At 44.4% G+C, this 21,995-nt stretch overlaps 1 protein-coding gene across 3 annotated transcripts in view; it reads left to right on the forward strand.

The window, feature by feature from the left end:
• LOC115132284 (signal peptide, CUB and EGF-like domain-containing protein 3) overlaps nt 1-21,995 on the forward strand; it is a 143,307-nt gene that overhangs the window by 63,285 nt on the left and 58,027 nt on the right. For all 3 annotated transcript variants that reach the window (XM_029664758.2, XM_029664760.2, XM_029664759.2), the window contains exons 5-7: nt 10,636-10,782; nt 13,135-13,251; nt 20,829-20,876. In XM_029664758.2, the coding sequence (XP_029520618.1) occupies nt 10,636-10,782; nt 13,135-13,251; nt 20,829-20,876 (312 nt within the window). The remainder of the gene's footprint in view (nt 1-10,635; nt 10,783-13,134; nt 13,252-20,828; nt 20,877-21,995) is intronic.

The raw sequence follows: 21,995 nt of genomic DNA on the forward strand, positions 1-21,995 counted from the left end.
GTATATCTCACTGGTCACCACCAAAGCCAATTTCCTTCCAGTTCTCTGCTGCCCATGACTGGAATGAATTGCAAAAATCTCTGAAGCTGGAGACTCACATCTCCCTCACTAGCTTTAAGCACCAGCTGTCAGAGCAGTTTACAGATCACTGCACCTGTACTTAGCCTATCTGTAAACAGCCCATCTACCTACCTCATCCCCATACTGGTATTTATTTATTTATTTTGCTCCTTTGCACCCCAGTATCTCTACCTGCACATTCATCTTCTGCCGATCTACCATTCCAGTGTTTAATTGCTATATTGTAATTACTTCGCCACCATGGCCTATTTATTTCCTTAACTTACCTCATTTGCACTCACTGTATATAGACTTTTTGTTTTCTTTTTTCTACTGTGTTATTGACTGTATGTTTTGTTTATTCCATGTGTAACTCTGTGTTGTTGTATGTGTCGAATTGCTACGCTTTATCTTGGCCAGGTTGCAGTTGCAAATGAGAACTTGTTCTCAACTAGCCTACCAGGTTAAATAAAGGTGAAATAAATAAATAAAATAAGCCGTACTCTCCACAGAGCTGAGCTTTACAGACAAGTGGCCATAAAAAAGACATTGCTAAAAGAAAAAAATATTTGGTGTTCACCAAAAGTCAAAGCCCAGACCTCAATCCAATTGAGAATCTGTGGTATGACTTAAAGATTGCTCTACACCAGCGGAACCCATCCAACTTGAAGAAGCTGGAGCAGTTTTACCTTAAAGAATGGCAAAAATCTCAGTGGCTAGATGTGCCAAGCTTATAGAGACATTCCCCAAGAAACTTGCAGCTGTAATTGTTGTAAAAGTTGGCTCTACAAAGTATTGACTTTTTTGGGGGGGGGGGGGGGGGGGTGAATAGTTATGCACGCTCAAGTTTTCAGTTTTTTGGTCATATTTCGTGTTTGTTTCACAATGAAAAATATTTTGCATCTTCAAAGCAGTAGGCATGTTGTGTAAATCAAATGATACAATCCCCCCAAAAAAATATATATATTTGAATTCCATGTTGTAAGGCAACAAAATAGGAAAAATGCCAAGGGGTGTGAATAATTTCGCAAGCCACTGTATATGCCTTAAGCAGTGGTTGTTGTGGGCAGCAGGTAACCTAGCGCTTAGAGCGTTGGGCCAGTAACTAAGAGGGACACCCCACTGAAGGTGTCTCAGGGAGAGTTGGGATATGCAAAAACACATTTCCAAATCAGACATGTATAATACACATTTGTGAAATAGGACAAATATAAGCACCCACCTCATTATATTTCTATACCTACACTGATAATTATAATCTCCTAGAGCAGATGTTCTGTGGGAACTCATTACAGACGAGAACAGTGATAGAACTTTTAATGAGTGTTAGAATAATACCTCACACTCCCAATCACACAATCAAACTGATGACAGGTGCTTCATGGCACCAGGCCTAGGCAAAGCTCGATCCAGTGCCTGATGGTTTGGTTTAAATATAGAAATAGAAAATGACACTCACACATACTTGTTCACTGAACTCAATGTAGTCTCAGTATATCAGGTTTAGAGAGATCACCTGGAGAGGGCCTTGAGAGCAGTTTGGTATCCACTAAAAATACCACTCTATTTGCTATATTCTTGAAGTGTGTTGGACGTTTACCACTACATTCACATCCAGCCATTTCTAGTCAACTACCTGACCATGGGTACAACCAATGAATTTCTAATAATCTCTTTCCTTAACTGTAGAACATGAGTATCCTTGCCATTCCTGGAAATGTTTATTTTGCCATTGAAAACCTCTTCCTGTGGTTGGAGCTTTCATTAGCTTCCCAGGGGGGGTTGTGGCCCTTTTGCAATGAGACTTGCTGGCAGTGTCTCTCATCTTGTCTATCATACACACGAGCGCACGAGCGCACACACGCATACACAAACAGAGGCATGTGTACACACACATACAGACGGATCCGAACACACACGAACACACACACAAGTTTTTAATTGACTTTAGCTTTAGGCCCAGTTCTTGAGATACATTCTATTATAGCATTCGGATGCAGAACACGCCATGTGTACTTCAGGGCATGATGTCCAGCCGTAACTGCAGCAGTTCATAGAATTTTGCAGTCAATGTGATGAATCCATTACACATGGTGCCATCATATACTTAGTTAGTTTTGCTGCTTCACTGCAGCTAGCCGGCTACATTCGTTTAGTATGATAAAAGCTGAGATTGGTGGCAGTGATCACTAGGGGACATGTAAAACACTTCCTTAACACAGTAGCAGCTAATGTTCCCTAATTTCTATCACTAATTTATCTGCATTGCCGTGGAGAGTATCAGGTGCTTGTTTTATACATTGCACACGGGACTTTCTATTACTGTTATTGGGACAGTCTTATTTTCTATTTCTGCTTCATTTCTGAAAGCATTGACGCATAATTTTGTATTCTTATTATATAATAGGGCATGGCATGGCTGGCTATGGCAGTCGTGTGAAAAGAAAAGCCTCTATTTCTCCTGTCTGGTGTCCCTACTTTGAAGGGCTTGTATTGTCGTTCCTGGAGCTGTGTCTCAGCATGTCTGCTTGCCTGTCTGGCTGTATGCTGGCCACGGAGCTGTTTTTACAAGTGCAGGAGTGGCTGCACCATTGCTCTGCAGCCCGACCGTATAACTAGGCTATTTTCCTATTCTGGGCTACTTATTAAGTCTCACCATTAGTCCAGCATCAAAGACTGTTTCTTCGGCACACCTACAGTTCAGGACACTCCACCTCTTCTCCATTCTCTGTCTTTTTCTCTCCCTCAGCGTTCATATTTTTTTTCTCTTGCTCTTTCTTTAAAATTCTCTCACTCTCATCCCCCCACTCTCCGCCGTCTCTCTCCTTCTTTCTCTATCTCTCTCTCCTTCTTTCTCTCTCTCTCTCTCTCTCTCTCTCTCTCTCTCTCTCTCTCTCTCTCCCTCTTTCTCCCCCTCATGCTCTCTCCTCCTCCCCTCACTCTTTCCCTCTCTCTTTCTCCCCCTCTCTCTCCCTTCCTCTCGCTCTCCTTCTCTCTGTCTCTAAATTACCTTCAGTTTCTACCCCCTCTTTGTCTAGACTGGGCTTTCATAGGCCCCATGTCTCCCCACACTTGAACAAATATATACCTGCTGTACATCAGTGGCTTGGGCTCTAGCAAATTTTGGCTGCTCTACTGCTGAATCCTCCATACTTCTTTTGTGGCAGACATCCCTTTTCATAGTGCGGTTTTGTTGAAGGCCATCTCTAAGCTAGCCGGGCCAGCATGCCGCAGTGGACTGCCTTAGTGCCAGTGGGATTTTTCCACTAACGCTTTTCTGTCATTGCTTTACCCAGAGGGCCAGCATGAATCATGTCTCCCTCTCCTCTCTGGTCTACCTTTGATTTAAAGAAGAATGTGGCTTTGAAATAACATATCTCTTTTTATTACAGAGAGAGTGTAGTTTCCTTGTTTGTGCAGGCATGCTATCCTTCTGTTGCAGTGTGTAGCTTTATGTTGTTCTGTGTTCTTCTCTGTCGGGGGAGGGGGATAATGGATAAGCTTGGTCCGCTGGGAGAGGAGAGGTGACCTTGAAGTGATGAGAGGAGGAGTGAGGGGGAGAGGGGCATGTCCCACAGCAGGTGCCGCAGAATATACACATATATGCTGTAGATGGATGCAGTCACACACACACACAGTATGCACACAGAAATGCACATACTGTATGCAATAAATAACACAAAGAGATACACACCCTCAACAGGAACAATGATAAGAGCAACCACAATAACAACAACGTCAACAGCAACAATAGAGAATATATGCACCCACAGGTAGAGAAGCACAGCCACATAATAAATCAGGTCTAATCTAGTCTGTTACACCAAAAGTATTTAAACCACTTGGCTATACCATAGTTAGGATCATTAGGAAACTATGCAGGGATTTGTTTTGGAAACACAGCTATAGAATGTAAATTAACATGTCATTAGGTTTGTTGGTAGCTCAGGTGCCTGTCATCCTAACCACAGACATGCAGATGTACCCTGTAGGAAAATATTCCACAATCAACTGCCACCTTCCCTGGCTGAGACCATTTATGCCCTGTCTCTCTTCCCAGTGAGGGAATGTTGCTGCTTCTACTATTAGGCCTTCGGGAGTTGAAGGGAACCAACGGTTGTCAGAAGGGCCCAAACAGTAGCGCTTGGCTCAGTGGGATGGCTCTGTCGTCTCTCTTTGGGGGCATCTGCTTGCCATCAGGACGGCACTGTGCCGTGACGTGGACCCACTGGACGCCCTGTCACTTCCCGGCCCATCGCACTTCGGCCCAGACTCCCTCTCCGCCTTTTCCGACTCTGACATCTTTATCCTCCTGTTAAAAGTTTTAATGGCCTATTATCTATGAGGAAGGAATGCTGCTTTAATTGCCTGGTGGCTCCATGTTTAGGCCCTGGTCCCAGTGGTGCCGTGTCAAGACCATGGGGCTTCCCTCTCCCTTCCAGGGGCTTCTGTCCTGTATGACGTAGTCTGGGGTCGGACAACAAGCCTTCCTGTCACCAGCCCAAACACCTAGACTGACTACGCCTATAAAACCCCAGCATGTCCTATCACTTTACAATCTATCGTGTGGGACTCTTCAAATCAAATCAAATCAAATAAATGATATTTGTCACATGCGCCGAATACAACAGGTGTAGACCTTAAAGTGAAATGCTTGCTTACAAGCCCTTAACCAACAATGCAGTTTAAGGAAAATACACAAAAAAACAACAACAAAAAAAGTAACAAGAGCAGCAGTAAAATAACAATAGCCAGGCTATATACAGGGGGTACCGGTACAGAGTCAATGTGGAGGCTATATACAGGGGGTACCGGTACAGAGTCAATGTGCGGGAGCACCGGTTAGTCGAGGTAATTGAGGTAATATGTACATGTAGGTAGAGTTATTAAAGTGACTATGCATAGATAATAACAGAGAGTAGTAGCAGCGTAAAGATGGGGGTGGGGGGCAACGCAAATAGTCTGGGTAGCCATTTGATTAGATGTTTCAGGAGTCTTATGGCTTGTGGATAGAAGCTGTTTAGAAGCCTCTTGGACCTAGACGTGGCACTCTGGTACCGCTTGCCATGCTGTAGCTGGAGTCTTTGACCATTTTGAGGATCTGAGGACCCATGCCAAATCATTTCACTCTCATGAGGGGGAGTATGTCTTGTCGTGCCCTCTTCACGACTGTCTTGGTGTGCTTGGACCATGTTAGTTTGTTGGTGATGTGGACACCAAGGAACTTGAAGCTCTCAACCTGCTCCACTACAGCCCCATCGATGAGAATAGGGGCATACTCGGTCCTGCTTTTTCTGTAGTCCACAATCATCTCCTTTGTTTTAATCACGTTGAGGGAGAGGTTGTTGTCCTGGCACCACACGGCCAGGTCTCTGACCTCCTCCCTACAGGAGGTGATCAGGCCTACCACTGTTGTGTCATCAGCAAACTTAATGATGGTGTTGGAGTCGTGCCTGGCCGCATTCATGAGTGAACAGGGAGTACAGGAGGGGACTGAGCATGCAACCTTTTTCCCATGTTTGAGGATCAGCATGGCGGATGTGTTGTTACCTACCCTTAGCACCTGGGGGCAGCCCGTCAGGAAGTCCAGGATTCAGTTGCAGAGGGAGGTGTTTAGTCTCAGGGTCCTTAGCTTAGTGATGAGCTTTGAGGGCACTATGGTGCATTCTCACATAGATGTTCTTTTTGTCCAGGTGGGAAAGGGCAGTGTGGAGTGCAATAGAGATTGCATCATCTATGGATCTTTTGGGGCGGTATGCAAATTGGAGTGGGTCTAGGGTTTCTGGAATAATGGTGTTAATGTAAGCCATGACAAGCTTTTCAAAGCACTTCATGGCTGCAGACGTGAGTTCTACGGGTCGGTAGTCAATTAGGCAGGTTACCTTAGTGTTCTTGGGCACAGGGACTATGGTGGTCTGCTTGAAACATGTTGGTATTACAGATTCAGACAGGGAGAGGTTGAAAATGTCAGTGAAGACCCTTGCCAGTTGGTCAGCGCATGCTCGGAGTACACGTCCTGGTAATCCATCTGGCCCTGCGGCCTTGTGAATGTTGACCTGTTTAAAGGTCTTATTCATATCGGCTGCGGAGAGGAACAGCTGTCGTCCGGAACAGCTGATGTTCTCATGCATGTTTCAGTGTTACTTGCCTCGAAGCGAGCATAGAAGTAATTTAGCTCGTCTGGTAGGCCCGTGTCACGGATATGCTTCCCTTTGTAGTCTGTAATAGTTTGCAAGCCCTGCCACATCCGACAAGCGTCGGAGCTGATGTAGTACGATTCGATCTTAGTCCTGTGTTGACGCTTTGCCTGTTTGATGGTTCGTCAGAGGACATAGCGGGATTTCTTATCAGCTTCCGGGTTAGGGTCCCGCTCCTTGAAAGCGTCAACTTTGCCCTTTAGCTCAGTGCGGATGTTGCCTGTAATCCATGGCTTCTGGTTGGGGTATGTACGTACAGTCACTGTGGGGACGACTTGATCGATGCACTTATTGATGAAGCCAGTGACTGATGTTGTGTACTCCTCAATGCCATCGGAAGAATCCCGGAACATATTCCAGTCTTTGCAAAACAGTCCTGTAGCTTAGCATCTGCTTCATCTGATCACTTTTTTATTGACAGAGTCACTGGTGCTTCCTGCTTTAATTTTAGCTTGTAAAGCAGGAATCAGGAGGATAGAATTATGGTCAGATTTGCCAAATGGAGGGTGAGGGAGAGCTTTCCAATACATGGCCCTAAAGTTTACTGACCAGGCCCTCATGTTGTTGGGAAGCGCTGGTGAGGAGGCTTTGTTCCAGGCGCCCAACTGTCTCCACCTCAGTGAGAATTGGGGACTACAGTATATAACGTGTTTCTTCTTCATTAGTTGAGGGTCACTTTCCACATGGGATCGTAGCCAATATTGTAGCCAAAGGTGGAAAGTTTCATCCTGCAAAACATTTGCAAATAAATAATTTACATAAACAAAAGTCTGCCTTAATCCTACTATATACAACCTGTTGGATAATACAGGTAGTAATATCCATTTCCTAAATTGCTCCACTTAGTTGGCAGTGTTAATGAAGTGCTATAAGAGGAACGAGTGTTAGTGTAGAATGGCCCATAAAGGCACATTGTGTTTAGTTCCAGATGAATCTAAAGGACCACATTAGAGGGGAGTAACTGTGGTTACTGATGGGGTCTGAACATTGAGACAAACAGAAGCGTTCTCCAGGCAGCACATCTAGGCCTATTTCTACACTCATTATATCCTGTCTTCTTCTAGGCCTATTTCTACACTCATTATATCCTGTCTTCTTCTAGGCCTATTTCTACACTCATTATATCCTGTCTTCTTCTAGGCCTATTTCTACACTCATTATATCCTGTCTTCTTCTAGGCCTATTTCTACACTCATTATATCCTGTCTTCTTCTAGGCCTATTTCTACACTCATTATATCCTGTCTTCTTCTATTTCTCTTTAGAGAGGAGTTGTTTTTTTGCAGGGAAGTGTCCCTGTACTGTAATTGTCAGAGTTGCACAGAAAATTATTGTATTATTGGAAGCTCTTGAGAAGTCTCCAAATGGCCTTGTTTTTGTTTATTTTACTGTGTTCCGGTGCACTTTAAAGGCCTTAGCCTTGAGCCTGGACATTATTGTGTCTGGAGCTGGGAGGGAGAGGGGGATTATAGATGGCAGTATTTTAGCTTTGGGCTGCTGAGGTGGCACTGCAGTGCAGTAGTCCTTGAGTTACAAGCCTCTCCTGAGTGTCTGGTGGGCAGGTCACGACCTGTCTTGGTTGGATACTGCTGTTGTAGCTGTTGTCGCTTCTGGGGGAAAGCTTTCTCTTTCATGCTGTTCTTTGCATCTAATTGCCGGGTGTTATTTTTTCCACCGGTGCAGTCAGTAGTTTCCGATGATCGCTGTCCATGTTCAATTGTGTGAGAACAAATGTCCAGTCTGTCCCCTGGTAACCATTTGGAAGGTTCCCCTCTGGCTCCATGATTTTAACAGATATTGCTTATCCAGCGACCACTCTATAAAGTGCCCTGTGATATTTTTTATTGGCTTCTACATATAAAGTTGTTTCATGGGTCAAAGGCTTGTTTTAGTGGACTGGCGGTGTTCGCAATCCGCAGTCCTATTCGTTGCGTCACAACTTTCCCCAGCTCACTTCTCCACGGGCCGTTTCTTTCTTTCTACGTCCCTATTATGTATTTATATTTCATTTCTCAACAAGAGACCCCGCATAAATTATAATAGCTGTAGTAGTAATAATAAAAAATGTTGGTATTTGGCAGCCAGTTGAACAGAACCACAAAGTGTGGTTCCATAGCTTGGCCAGGGAGAAAAGGGCTATTGTGTCAACACTTAGGCTTTTCTAGGTCCTCAGAGAGAGAGCAGGGCCAGGTTTTGGCCCTAGCCCCACCCGCTATTGATGGATGAGTCTGCGGTATTAGGGTCAGGGGTCTCATATACTCTAGGTGGGGAGAGAGTGGGGGGATTTTGGGGGATGCATATTGTGACCCTGGTAAGTGAACTTGAGTCTCTTAAGGGCTGCCAAGTGGGAAACTCTATCCCTCTGTCTGTGTGTTGGGTTCGCCTCCCCCTCAGACAGACACGGAGCAGTGGGAAAGGACCGTTAAGTTTCCCCTTGCACTGACCTCCTGAGGTTTGCTGCACCTTAAATAGGGTGTGTTGTTATATGGTCAGTGGACTCCAGTCATTGTCCCTGTATTTACTGTCTCAGTGGCCGTGGTGGTGGAATGGTGTTTTTGTTCAGAGGTGACCCTTTGTCCTAGGACTGTTTTGCACTCAATGTCTGATTGCTCAGCCTCTCCCATCTTTCTGCCTTCGCCATCACCCCTTTTTACAGATCAGGAAAGCACAAGCAGAGAAGCCTGTCAGAAGGGCTGAAGCCTGACATCCTATCACCTCTTAACAGGCTTGAGGTGATGGACAGCACTAATGCGAGACATCAACATCGCCTATGATTCTTGATTCGTCAACTAGACAAAAAGTAGAGAGGAGGTGGAAATATATCTGTCTCTCTGACATCAGCCCTACCGTACTAAGTGAAACAAAATAAAAGGGCCGGTGCAGTTTGTTGGCAGAACACGTGGAAAACAAGAGGGTGTAATCAAAAGAAGCCTATTCAGGCAGGTGTTAAAGTACATAAATAAGTCATTGAGGATAATACAAGGTTCTGGCTCTTTGCCATGAGTCGCCAACACATTTACACATACAGATAGCATTTTCCCATATGTCCACAGGGCAGTCACATGAACACACTGTAGAATGATTGTCTATGTACAGAAAAGTGCAGTCCTCTATGACATGTCATTTATAATACTACTACTAATAATAATAATGTGCCGTTTTGCAGACACCTTTATCCAAAGCAACGTTCAGTAGTTTGTGCATACTTTTTCATATGGGTGGCCTGTGAGAATGACGTGGGGCCCTTGTGCTTACATGCATGTACACATGCAATCAAAAAGGAGATTTACAATATTCATGTGTGTGACTAGAACAGTATACAGCTCTGAAGTGTAGACCCAAACATCCTTCTGAGAGTCAGCAGGTCCAGTGAGACTCAATTGAGACATCTTCCTGCCTGGGTTGCATCCTGAATGGCACCCTATTCCCTACATAGGCCACTACTATGGACCAAAGCCCTACGGGCCCTAGTCAAAAGTAGTGAACTTAATAGGGAATAGGGTGCCATTTCTAAGTCAACCTCTGTGTCTGCTCACCACATAGAGGAAGAGGGGTGGGGGATGAGAGATGGGTTTGGTTTTTAATGAGACAGTAGGTTTGGGGCTTGTCACTGCATCTGTAATAGTGACATTATCTCACATCGCATGGAGGCAAATCTCAGCTTTGATCCCTAAAGGTGTCACACGTAATACATAGTGGCATAACAGATGTGCCACTGACTCCTGTTATAATTTATAACACAAGTGAGACCTGGAATGGAATCCTCTTGAGTTGCGGATGTGTTGAATAAGTGACTTTCATACATTTATACATGAGATAAAAATGATGTATCTGCATGGCACTTTGAGAGTAGCTTAGAATCGCTAAAACACTCAGATATTGTGAGATGACTTTATATAATGGAGGCCAACAAAAGCATCCCTTTGTTGTGTTTAGACTCATAACGGATCCATGCATCCACAGAAAACGGACCCATTTGAACTGAACCAAAGCATAGTGGTTAGAGTGTGGTAAACCTCTGGAAATACTGTAGATGTGTTTTTTAGGCCTCTCCGCTCCTACCGAGCCCTTCTTGCCTCGAAGCTTGAAGAATTTGTCTGCGAGTTAAAATGTCTACTTCTGTTTGTTAGGGATTACCTCATTTACAGGACTGCAGGATCAACTCCTGGTGGGAGTTTGATCCCCTCTTTAGACGGGCTAGTTTTTATAGCATGACACAATGCAGTGTGTTCTAACAGGCTATCATCCACCCTGGAGATTTACATGTGTGTGTGTATTCAGTCATGTAAGGGGGCGTGGCATCGGGGAAAGGACTAGTACCTAGTACGTGTTGGAAACTCTGATCAGGTCACCTCTATCTCATGTTCTTCTCCCTGTAGCGCGACCAGAGGGCACCAAGGAGAGCCCCACCTGCATGGATAAGAACCATGGCTGTGCTCACATCTGCCGGGAGACACCAAAGGGAGGCGTCGCCTGCGAGTGCAGGCCTGGCTTCCAGCTCACCAGGAACATGAGGGACTGCAAGTGTAAGTGTGAACCCCCTCCATCAACCCACATTACCCACCTTCATTACTCTACACAATGTACACATTGGCACCACATGATGATCTACTCTCTCTTACATAGGTTTCTAACATGATAATACATGGTATATGTGGTGCCAATGTGTACATTGTGTAGGGTTATGAAGATACTTACCATCCAACAGACGCAACCAACAGATTTTCACACAGCGTCAGAAACAAAGCCATTTTACAGTGATTGTTTCCAAATGATACTGCCAGTTTATCACAGTAAATGGTTTATAGCATCCGATAAGATAACCGACAGAACTGGTGTAAGGGAGTGGGAAGCAGGTTTCTGAGAAAGAGCCGGTGATGGACACCACACACTTCCTGTTGCCTTGTAACATGGCTCGTCCTTTCAGGGCTGGGGTCGGGGCTGATGGGTGATTTGCCTATGTTGGAATAATGATTGGAGAAGTGTTTAGAAGTCTACATTTTTTGGGCGATAGCCCAGGTTAAAGCCAAAAGGCACAGGGGTAGTGTTGTGCAGACTGGATGGCGGTGGAAGCCTTGGCTCTGTCATCACAGGGGTATTCAGAGTGCTAATGTCGATACTCAACACACCACAAACTCACAGTGTAACTGACACCCAGATTCGTCTTTTTAACAGTTATGAACGTTCCAATTTGTCTGTGTCACTCTGGAGAACCAGTGTTCCAAAGTGGAACTAGTGTCTTCTAGTGAGAATGAAACTCTGAAGTCAGTTAGCTCCGCTCCATTAACCTCTTGATTCTAGCCATCCCGGATCCGGGATCGTGAATACAGCCTCAAGCTCATTACCATAACGCAACGTTAACTATTCATGAAAATCGCAAATTAAATGAAATAAATATGCAAGTTCTCAAGCTTAGCCTTTTGTTAACAACACTGTCATCTCAGATTTTCAAAATATGCTTTTCAACCATAGCAAAACAAGCATTTGTGTAAGATTATTGATAGCTAGCGTAGCATTTAGCGTAGCATTCAGCATGCAACGTTTTCACAAAAACAAGAAAAGCATTCAATTAAAATAATTTACCTTTGAAGAACTTCAGATGTTTTCAATGAGGAGACTCTCAGTTAGATAGCAAATGTTCAGTTTTTACAAAATGATTATTTGTGTAGGACAAATCGCTCCGTTTTGTTCATCACGTTTGGCTACGAAAAAACCCTGTATCCAGGAGTGTAATTCTCTAGGCAAGCTCATTAGCATAACGCACCGTTAACTATTCATGAAAATCGCAAATTAAATTAAATAAATATATTTGCTCTCAAGCTTAGCCTTTTGTTAACAACACTGTCATCTCAGATTTTCAAAATATGCTTTTGAACCATAGCTAAACAAGCATTGTGTAAGAGTATTGATAGCCTAGCATAGCATTTAGCCTAGCATTCAGCATGCAACATTTTCACAAAAACAAGAAAAGCATTCAAATAAAATAATTTACCTTTGAAGAACTTCAGATGTTTTCAATGAGGAGACTCTCAGTTAGATAGCAAATGTTCAGTTTTTACAAAAATATTATTTGTGTAGACAAATCCCTCCGTTTTCTTCATCATGTTTGGGTAAGAAAAAACCCGAAAATTAAGTCATTAAAACGCGAACCTTTTTCCAAATTAACTCCATAATATCGACAGAAACATGGCAAACGTTGTTTAGAATCAATCCTCAAGGTGTTTTTCACATATCTATTCGATGATAAGTCATTCGTGGCAGTTTAGTTAATCCTCTGAAGAAATGGAACGCGCATGGACCTGGAGATTACGGGCGGACACCTGGTAAATGTAGTCTCTTATGGTCAATCTTCCAATGATATGCCTACAAATACGTCACAATGCTGCAGACACCTTGGGGAAACGACAGAAAGGGCAGGCTCATTCCTGGCGCATTCACAGCCATATAAGGAGACATTGGAACACAGCGCCTTCAGAATCTGGGGCATTTCCTGTATGAAACTTCATCTTGGTTTCGCCTGTAGCATTAGTTCTGGGGCATTCACAGATAATATCTTTGCAGTTTTGGAAACGTCAGAGTTTTTTCTTTCCAAAGCTGTCAATTACATGCATAGTCGAGCATCTTTTCGTGACAAAATATCTTGTTTAAAACGGGAACGTTTTTTATCCAAAAATTAAAAGAGCGCCCCCTATCTCGAAGAAGTTAAGTAGGCGACGGTTTAGTGGTGTGAGATCCTTCATACCAAGTTGTGAACGGGAGGAGTTTCTAAACATCTTTATCACACTGAGGTTGAGAGGGTGATGATGTCACAGCACACCTCCAGGCATGGATGACAGTACATCATGTTCCTATTGCTTTAACTGTGTGCTCCTCGGCAGTGACCTGTAACTACGGCAATGGGGGTTGCCAGCACATCTGTGAGGAGACGGACCACGGCCCCAGATGTGCGTGTCACATGAAGTTTGCCCTGCAAACCGATGAAAAGACATGTGTAGGTGAGTCAGCTCACATTTGATGGGTTGTGGAGGAGAACTGAGTAAAGGATGTGATCTGCATGTACTGAATCATTCATCTTCACAGCCTTAGTCACACATTACCAGGATACTCCAGAGGCAATGTTGAGCTTTATAATGACTGCATGCAACTCCTTTCACTTAGATAAACAAGTACCTTATTTTATGTCCAAGTCTCTACTGCTGCTTCTTCTCTCACACACAAAATACAAAATACTTCCATTCCCTGCTGGTGTTGGTGGTGATGCAGTCTACAGCTGTGACACCTCTCTCTCTCTCTCTCTCTCTCTCTCTCTCTCTCTCTCTCTCTCTCTCTCTCTCTCTCTCTCTACATCTTGATTGGAGTCCACCTGTGGCAAATACAATTGATTGGACATTAGGCACACACCTGTCTATATAAGGTCCCGCAGTTGACAGTGCATGTCAGAGCAAAAAGGAATTGTCCGTAGAGTTCCGAGACAGGATTGTGTCGAGGCAAAGATCTGGGTAAGGGTACCAAAAATTGTATGCAGCATTGGAGGTCCCCAAGAATACAGTGGCCTCCATCATTCTTCAATGGAAGAAGTTTGGAACCACCAAGGCTCTTACTAGAGCTGGCCGCCCGACCAAACTGAGCAATCGGGGGAGAAGAGCCTTGATCAGGGAGGTGACCAAGAACCTGACAGAGCTCCAGAGTTCCTCTGTGGAGATGGGAGAACCTTCCTGAAGGACAACCATCTCTGCAGCACTCCACCAATCAGGCCTTTATGGTAGAGCGGCCAGACGGAAGCCACTCCTCAGTAAAAGGCACATGACAGCCCGCTTGGAGTTTGCCAAAATGCACCTAAAGGACTGGATCACACAGACAATGCAATCTCTATTGCACACCACAGTGCCCTTTCCCAGCTGGACAAAAGCAACACCTATGTGAGAATGTTATTCATTGACAACAACTTACCATTCAACACCATAGTGCCCTCAAAGCTCATCACTAAGCTAAGGACCCCGGGACTAACACCTCCCTCTGCAACTGGATCCTGGACTTCCTGGCGGGCCACCCCCACCCCCAACACAACTGCCATGCTGATCCTCAACACGGGGGCCCCTCAGGGGTGTGTGCTCAGCCCCCTTCTGTACTCCCTGTTCACTCATGACTTTACGGCCAGGCACGACTCCCAACACCATCATTAAGTTTGCTGATGACGCAACAGTGGTAGGCCTGATCACTGACATCGATGAGACAGCCTATAGGGAGGAGGTCAGAGACCTGGCAGTGTGGTGCCAGGATAACAACCTCTCCCTCAACATGATCAAGACAAAGGAGATTATTGTGGACTACAGGAAAAGGAGGACCGAGCACGCCCCCATTCTCATCGAGGGGGCTGTAGTGGAGCCTATCATGGTCCAAACACACCAAGACAGTCGAGAAGAGGGCATAACAATGCCTATTCCCCCTCGGGAGACTGAAAAGATTTGTCATGGGTCCTCAGATCCTCAGAAAGTTCTATAGCTGCATCATCGAGAACATCCTGACTGGTTGCACCACAGCCTGGTATGGAACCTGCTCGGTCTCCGACCACGAGGCACTACAGAGGGTAGTGTGTATGGACCAGTACATCACAGGTGCCAAGCTTCCTGCCATTCAGGACCTCTATACCATCGGGTGTCAGAGGAATGCCCCCAAAAAATCCAAAGACTCCAGCCACCCTAGTCATAGATTGTTCTCTCTGCTACCGCACGCAAATGGTACCGGAGAACCAAGTATAGGACCAAAAGGCTTCTTAACAGCTTCTACCCCCAAGCCATAAGACTCATGAACACCTAATCAAATGGTTACCCGGACTATTTGCATTTTCCCCCCAACCCCCATTTTTACGCTGCTGCTACTCTTTTTTTATTCATACATATTCACTTTACCTCTACCTACATATTACCTCAATTAACATTAAGGTCTACAGCTGTTGTATTTGGCGCATGTGAAAAATAACATTTGATTTGATTTTGATTTGATGAAACCAAGAATGAACTTTTTGGCCTGAATGCCAAGCATCATGTCTGGAGGAAACCTGGCACCATCCCTACGTTGAAGCATGGTGGTGGCAGCATCATGCTGTGGGGATGTTTTTCAGAGGCAGGGACTGGGAGACTGGTCAGGATCCAGGGAAAGATGAATGGAGCAAAGTACAGAGAGCTCCTTGATGAAAACCTGCTCCAGAGTGCTCAGGACCTCAGACCGGGGTGAAGGTTCACCTTCCAACAGGATAACGACCCTAAGCACACAGCCAAGACAACGCAAGAGTGTCTTCAGGGCAAGTCTCTGAATGTCCTTGAGTGCCCCAGCCAGAGCCCGTACTTGAACTCGATCGAACATCTCTGGAGAGGCCTGACAGAGCTTGAGAGGATCTGCAGAGAAGAATGGTATAAACTCCCCAAATACAGGTGTGCCAAGCTTGTAGCCTCATACCCAAGAAGACTCAAGGCTGTAATCGCTGCCAAAGGTGCTTCAACAAAGTACTGAGTAAAGGGTCTGAATACTTATGTAAAAGTGATATTTCAGTTTTTTAATTGTAATACCTTTTCAACAATTACTAAAAACCAGTTTTTGCTTTGTCATTATGGGCTATTGAGTGTAGATTCATGTGGAGAAAAAACAATGTAATACATTTTAGAATAAGGCTGTAATGTAACAAAATGTGTAAAAAGTCAAGGGGTCTGAATACTTTCCGAATGCACTGTAATTAACTGATGTCGTTTCCCTTATTTGAATTCCATTTTGTACGTTTTTTTTCTGTGAGCTCTATGCTCAGTTTCTGTGAGCTCTATGCTCCGTTTCTGTGAGCTCGATACTCAGTTTCTGTGAGCTCTATGCTCAGTTTCTGTGAGCTCTATGCTCAGTTTCTGTGAGCTCGATGCTCAGTTTCTGTGAGCTCTATGCTCAGTTTCTGTGAACTCGATGCTCAGTTTCTGTGAGCTCTATGCTCAGTTTCTGTGAGCTCGATGCTCAGTTTCTGTGAGCTCGATGCTCAGTTTCTGTGAGCTCTATGCTCAGTTTCTGTGAGCTCGATGCTCAGTTTCTGTGAGCTCTATGCCCAGTTTCTGTGAGCTCGATGCTCAGTTTCTGTGAGCTCGATGCTCAGTTTCTGTGAGCTCGATGCTCAGTTTCTGTGAGCTCTATGCCCAGTTTCTGTGAGCTCTATGCTCAGTTTCTGTGAGCTCGATACTCAGTTTCTGTGAGCTCGATGCTCAGTTTCTGTGAGCTCTATGCCCAGTTTCTGTGAGCTCGATGCTCAGTTTCTGTGAGCTCGATGCTCAGTTTCTGTGAGCTCGATGCTCAGTTTCTGTGAGCTCTATGCCCAGTTTCTGTGAGCTCTATGCTCAGTTTCTGTGAGCTCGATACTCAGTTTCTGTGAGCTCGATACTCAGTTTCTGTAGAGAAAAATCAGATCAAGCCCTACTGTGCGATGTAGTAGTTGTAGTTTCCAACAGGCCAATATTCTACATAGAGCAGAAAATGTGGTCATTGACTACAATGCCCATAATCCATTGCGCGCCCACTTACTTGACCAGACCTCGTTAACAGAGTTGGAGAGAAGAGTGAACGTACGAGAGGGATATAAATCAGTTGCTTTGCGAGGTATTTCTACCTGAAAATACATGATCTAGTGATTGATAGTTGGTATTCAGCAGTCGTAAAAGTATGCCTTATGTACTTTGAAGAACTACAAAATAGTGTTTTAGTCAGACAGCAGCTCTATAGAGATGAGATGATGACTTAGAATGAAATAATAAAATCGTAAAATAATACAAATATTTTATTAAAGTAAAGTAATGTGAATAAATAGTTAATAGTTAATAAGTAATAAGCAGTAATGGGCGGTCACTACCATCATGGGACTTTTATTACCCATTTTATTCTGTCTTGTTACAGCATTCAACCCACATAATGCATTTGATGTTTAAAAACTGTGATTATTTTTAAAATAATCGAACCGAAATTGAACCGACCTCAAAAAGCACTAATCGCTCAGCACAACTGGTTTGGATGGCTGGTTGACTGGTTTGGTTTGCTAAAGTGTCGGTAGCTGGTCAGCTGGTTTGGGTGGCTGGTTGGCTGGTTTCAGTGGCTGGTTGGCTGGTTTCAGTGGCTGGTTGGCTGGTGGCTAATTGGCTGTTGTAGGTCGCTGCTTGGCATGTTTGCTCAGTGTGTCTGGTTCTACCCTCTCCACCACGGTGCTGATGAGATGCAGACCCATGTCAAGGACTGGTCAGCCACCCTATCATTACTGCCGTACGCTAGCGAGGCTGCCGGGACTCCACAAAGCCCACTGTGGCCAAACCATATGTCTGAGCCGCCATTACCAAGACTGAAAACATGTGTGCCTGATGTGACAGATTAGGGAGCGCTCAGGCAGTTAGGGTCTTGGGTTTCCCTCCACAGGCTCTGGGGGTAGGGTTGGAGTAGGGGGAGACGGGGGACAGGGAGGGGTGGTAGCAGCCCACTCTGCGGTTTAGTGCTAGTGCCATCCATCTATCTGAGGGGCTATTAGTTAATAAAACCACAATAAAATAAACAAACCGCCAAACCAGCCCCTGACGGCAGGCTGACTGACAGGATAATTGGGACTGCTTCAGCCAGGCACGAACATTACTACAGGCAGACAGACAGGACAGACTGGAAGATGGAGACTCCGAGTGAAAATACATTTCCTCAGTGAAAATGTCACCAAATAAGGATGGGAGTGGGTTTTTTGTACATTTTTTATAGTGGTAGTGGAGGATGATGGTTGACAAAACAACCAAAGCAATCTTTATGTTAGTTAGAGTATTCTGTTCATTTAGCTTCAATATACATACTAAACTACAGTAGTTTCATTGAACCGGGCTTCCACTTCAATGCTCTCAGTCCCTTTAATGACACTGGAACAGGACCAACTAAACCATTGTTGACCAAGATTAGTTGGCAATATGAACAGCACGATGTCACAAACGCCTGGAGTGGTGGGTGCAGAGTCAAATGCAGAGAGCAGAGGATACTGGGGAAACCGGCTTTATTAGGATTCCCAAAACCAACGGCCAAAACAACGGGCGAAAAATCAACAGAAAATAGCCCAATCCAAACACAGGGCACAAACGGACAGGAACACAGCACGCACAACCTGACTAACAGAAAAACATCCCGCACAAAATTAGGCGGGCCTAACAGGCTTAAATAGACATGAATCAAGAAACAAAATAAGAGACAGGTGCAACCAATAAGACCAAACAAACAGAAAAGGAAAAGGGGATTGGTGACGGCTAGTAGACCGGCGATGGTGACGAACAGGCAGGGGAGCCACCTTCGAACAGGCAGGGGAGCCACCTTCGAACAGGCAGGGGAGCCACCTTCGAACAGGCAGGGGAGCCACCTTCGAACAGGCAGGGGAGCCACCTTCGAACAGGCAGGGGAGCCACCTTCGAACAGGCAGGGGAGCCACCTTCGAACAGGCAGGGGAGCCACCTTCGAACAGGCAGGGGAGCCACCTTCGAACAGGCAGGGGAGCCACCTTCGAACAGACAGGGGAGCCACCTTCGAACAGACAGGGGAGCCACCTTCGAACAGGCAGGGGAGCCACCTTCGGTGGGAGTCGTGACACACGGTGGATTTTTGTTTAATGGATATCCCATTAAAAACTACACACTGTCGGGTGGTCCAAAAGTGTGTAGTTTTAGTGGAATATCCATTAAGGGTGGTGTTTCATGTGCACTTTACCATATCTTCATTCTGTTGTCTCCGTCTCTCCACACAAACTCAATTACTATTCAACAATAATGGGCAACGACGCAGGCCTCTTTTATTTGAAACGGTTTGCCTTTTCATCTTTCCTATCTATCACTTTTAGTACGTTGTTGGGGGTTTAGAGTTTATAGTGCAAGTCTCAAGACATTTACTTTTATATGCTGTACATTTCCGTATCAGTAGAGCGCCCGTGTATAGGGAAAAACACACACATAAAATTAGCATGGTGCAGCATATCTATATTTATGCTGTCCCTGTCATACACACTCACAAGCATGCACACACACACACACACACACACACATGTATGTGTGGAGAGTGCACACACTCCACTTGCTCAAACACACACACACATACATACTAACTTTTCAAGTGGTTCATACTGTATATCCATTCTTACAAACTGTACAAACTTTTCAAGTGGTTCATACTGTATATCCATTCTTACTAACTGTACTAACTTTTCAAGTGGTTCATACTGTATATCCATTCTTACAAACTGTACTAACTTTTCAAGTGGTTCATACTGTATATCCATTCTTACACACTGTACTAACATTTCAAGTGGTTCATACTGTATATCCATTCTTACATACTGTACTAACTTTTCAAGTGGTTCATACTGTATATCCATTCTTACATACTGTACTAACATTTCAAGTGGTCTATACTGTATATCCATTCTTACATACTGTACTAACATTTCAAGTGGTCTATACTGTATATCCATTCTTACATATTAACTTTTCAGGTGGTCCATACTGTATATCAATCAAATGTATTTATAAAGCCCTTCTTACATCAGCTGATGTCACAAAGTGCTTTACAGAAACCCAGCCTATATCCATTGTTATGGTGGTTGTACATTTGAATGCTTTTGACAGTTGCTCTGTCTTTCTGTCTGGGGGCGTGGCCTAGAGGCATGGTTGTTGGGGCATGTTGGGATGCAGTCATGTTGGTATAATGGGGACAGCAGATGTAAACAGTGCATGCTGTGTGTGCTGTCTCCTCACTGAGGTAAAGAATCCTCAACGGTTCTCATGCAATTCTATGAAAACAGAGAGTGATATGGAACTGTGTGATCCCTCATTTCCCTGAATGACATCAGACGAATAAGAGTTTCAAACACGTCGAGGAGAGTAGTGTCACACTCACACAACATAACACAACAGTAGCACCATGCTGGGTGACGTCACAACTTCCGTTTTTTTTAATACCCCAAATGCCTGCTAGCAAAGCATGAGGGTGACTGTTTCTGACCTGCCTTTTCTTACTAACCACTACCTGCTATAATGGCTTGCAGAGCCTGAACTAACTGAACGACACCCCTGGCGTTACCTCAAGTCTGCCTCCAACCTACAACTCTTGAATGCGTGGCTCTTGTATGTGCATGGTGGCTTCTTTCTGCCTTTGTCGTTAGAGGTGACCCTCTTCTTCTAGAGAATGATCTATCATAGCCATTTTCTGGTTTGATTTAGAAAGTACACACCATTCTTTGGTCAGTCATTATCAATAGCGCTGTGTATCAATAGTTTTGCCCTTGTGATAAATCAATGGCTTTCTGAAACTCCTCTGGGCGTTTCATCCAGTAGAAATAGATGACCTATTTGATGTGTTTCATGAATACGCCTGCTTAGTCAACCAGCCCAGAAATGGGGGCAATTCCAGTGAAAAGTGCACCACTAATGTACAGTATTATATACATACAGAATTATTTTCATGATGACATCACCGATGTTTGGCCCAAGGTCCTAATTGGAGCACTAAAGCAGTGTTTTTGCAATGTATGTGTATGTGTGTGCAGGGGAGAGGAGTCTCCAGAACCAGGCAGCCCCACAGCTGTTCCCCAATGGTAAATATCTCTGTTCCTCTGGTTTCTCTCTGGGGGCTCCACTGACCATCTGACTCTTCACTGCACCCCTTCGTAGGTCTATGTGGGTGTGGGCTGAAGGCCGACCGACCCGGGGGAAACTAACTAACCTAACACACATTGCATCCCTCCCAAAGGGGCATCATCCCTCTCTGACCCCTGACCTTTGAGACCTTCCCACTTTCCTTGTCATTCTGTGAATGCCCTTTCAATAACAATGGTGGATGCCCATGTCAAACCGTGCCTTTTCAAAACAACGCTGCTGTATTAGGAAGAAGCCTTCATCTTACCAGCACAACACAGTTTGAGGAAAATGAAAGACAGGTAAGAGATATATGGGATCTATTGAACACTACAATATAGATGCTTTAGAATGGACTTCCTGGTTCTGTATCACAGAACAGCCCTTCCCAACCTTAATCCTTAGCCAATCTGTTCTGTCTGACCCTTTCATAAACGCTCTATGCCTATCTTTTGATATCTGTAAATGGATGTGCTGGTAATAGCTGGGCTAAGTGAATAACCTGACTCAAAGTCGTCAACCTCTCTTCCAATTACTGTGATGGCTGTTTAGAAACAGGCCAAGGAAGGAGCCTGTGGTTTATTTGTGTTTTGATACAACTGCCATGAAGGGAATTAAGCCCTGTGCCGAGCAGCTATCCGTGGCCGGTTCTGAAATGCTATCACAGAGTATTAGTGTTTGAGAGGGAGCCAGAGGCATGGCCATGACTTGACAGTCAGCCACACAATAGACGGAACACAGAATAGCTCTTTGTTCTAAAGTTTCATGTAGGCCTACACCATCCAACTTTTTGGATGCACAGAATCACCTATTTTGGAAGTTATCATGTGCTGTAAATGTATGCCGTTACATAGTGTGGAATGTATACTTCCACTTGGAGAAATGTACAGTGCAGGTTTTATATTTCTTTGAAGATTTATCTGAACATTTAAGAGGGGGTGCATAGTATATAAAAGTCACTCTTTCTCCATCAAACACAATATTATGATCAACTGTATTGAGAAACAATCAAATATTATTACATAACAATTCAAATCATGAAAAATGCACTTCAACCCAAATTGTCTGCTGATAAATGA

This window comes from Oncorhynchus nerka, linkage group LG7 (assembly GCF_034236695.1).
Source record: "Oncorhynchus nerka isolate Pitt River linkage group LG7, Oner_Uvic_2.0, whole genome shotgun sequence".
Taxonomy (NCBI): domain Eukaryota; kingdom Metazoa; phylum Chordata; class Actinopteri; order Salmoniformes; family Salmonidae; genus Oncorhynchus; species Oncorhynchus nerka.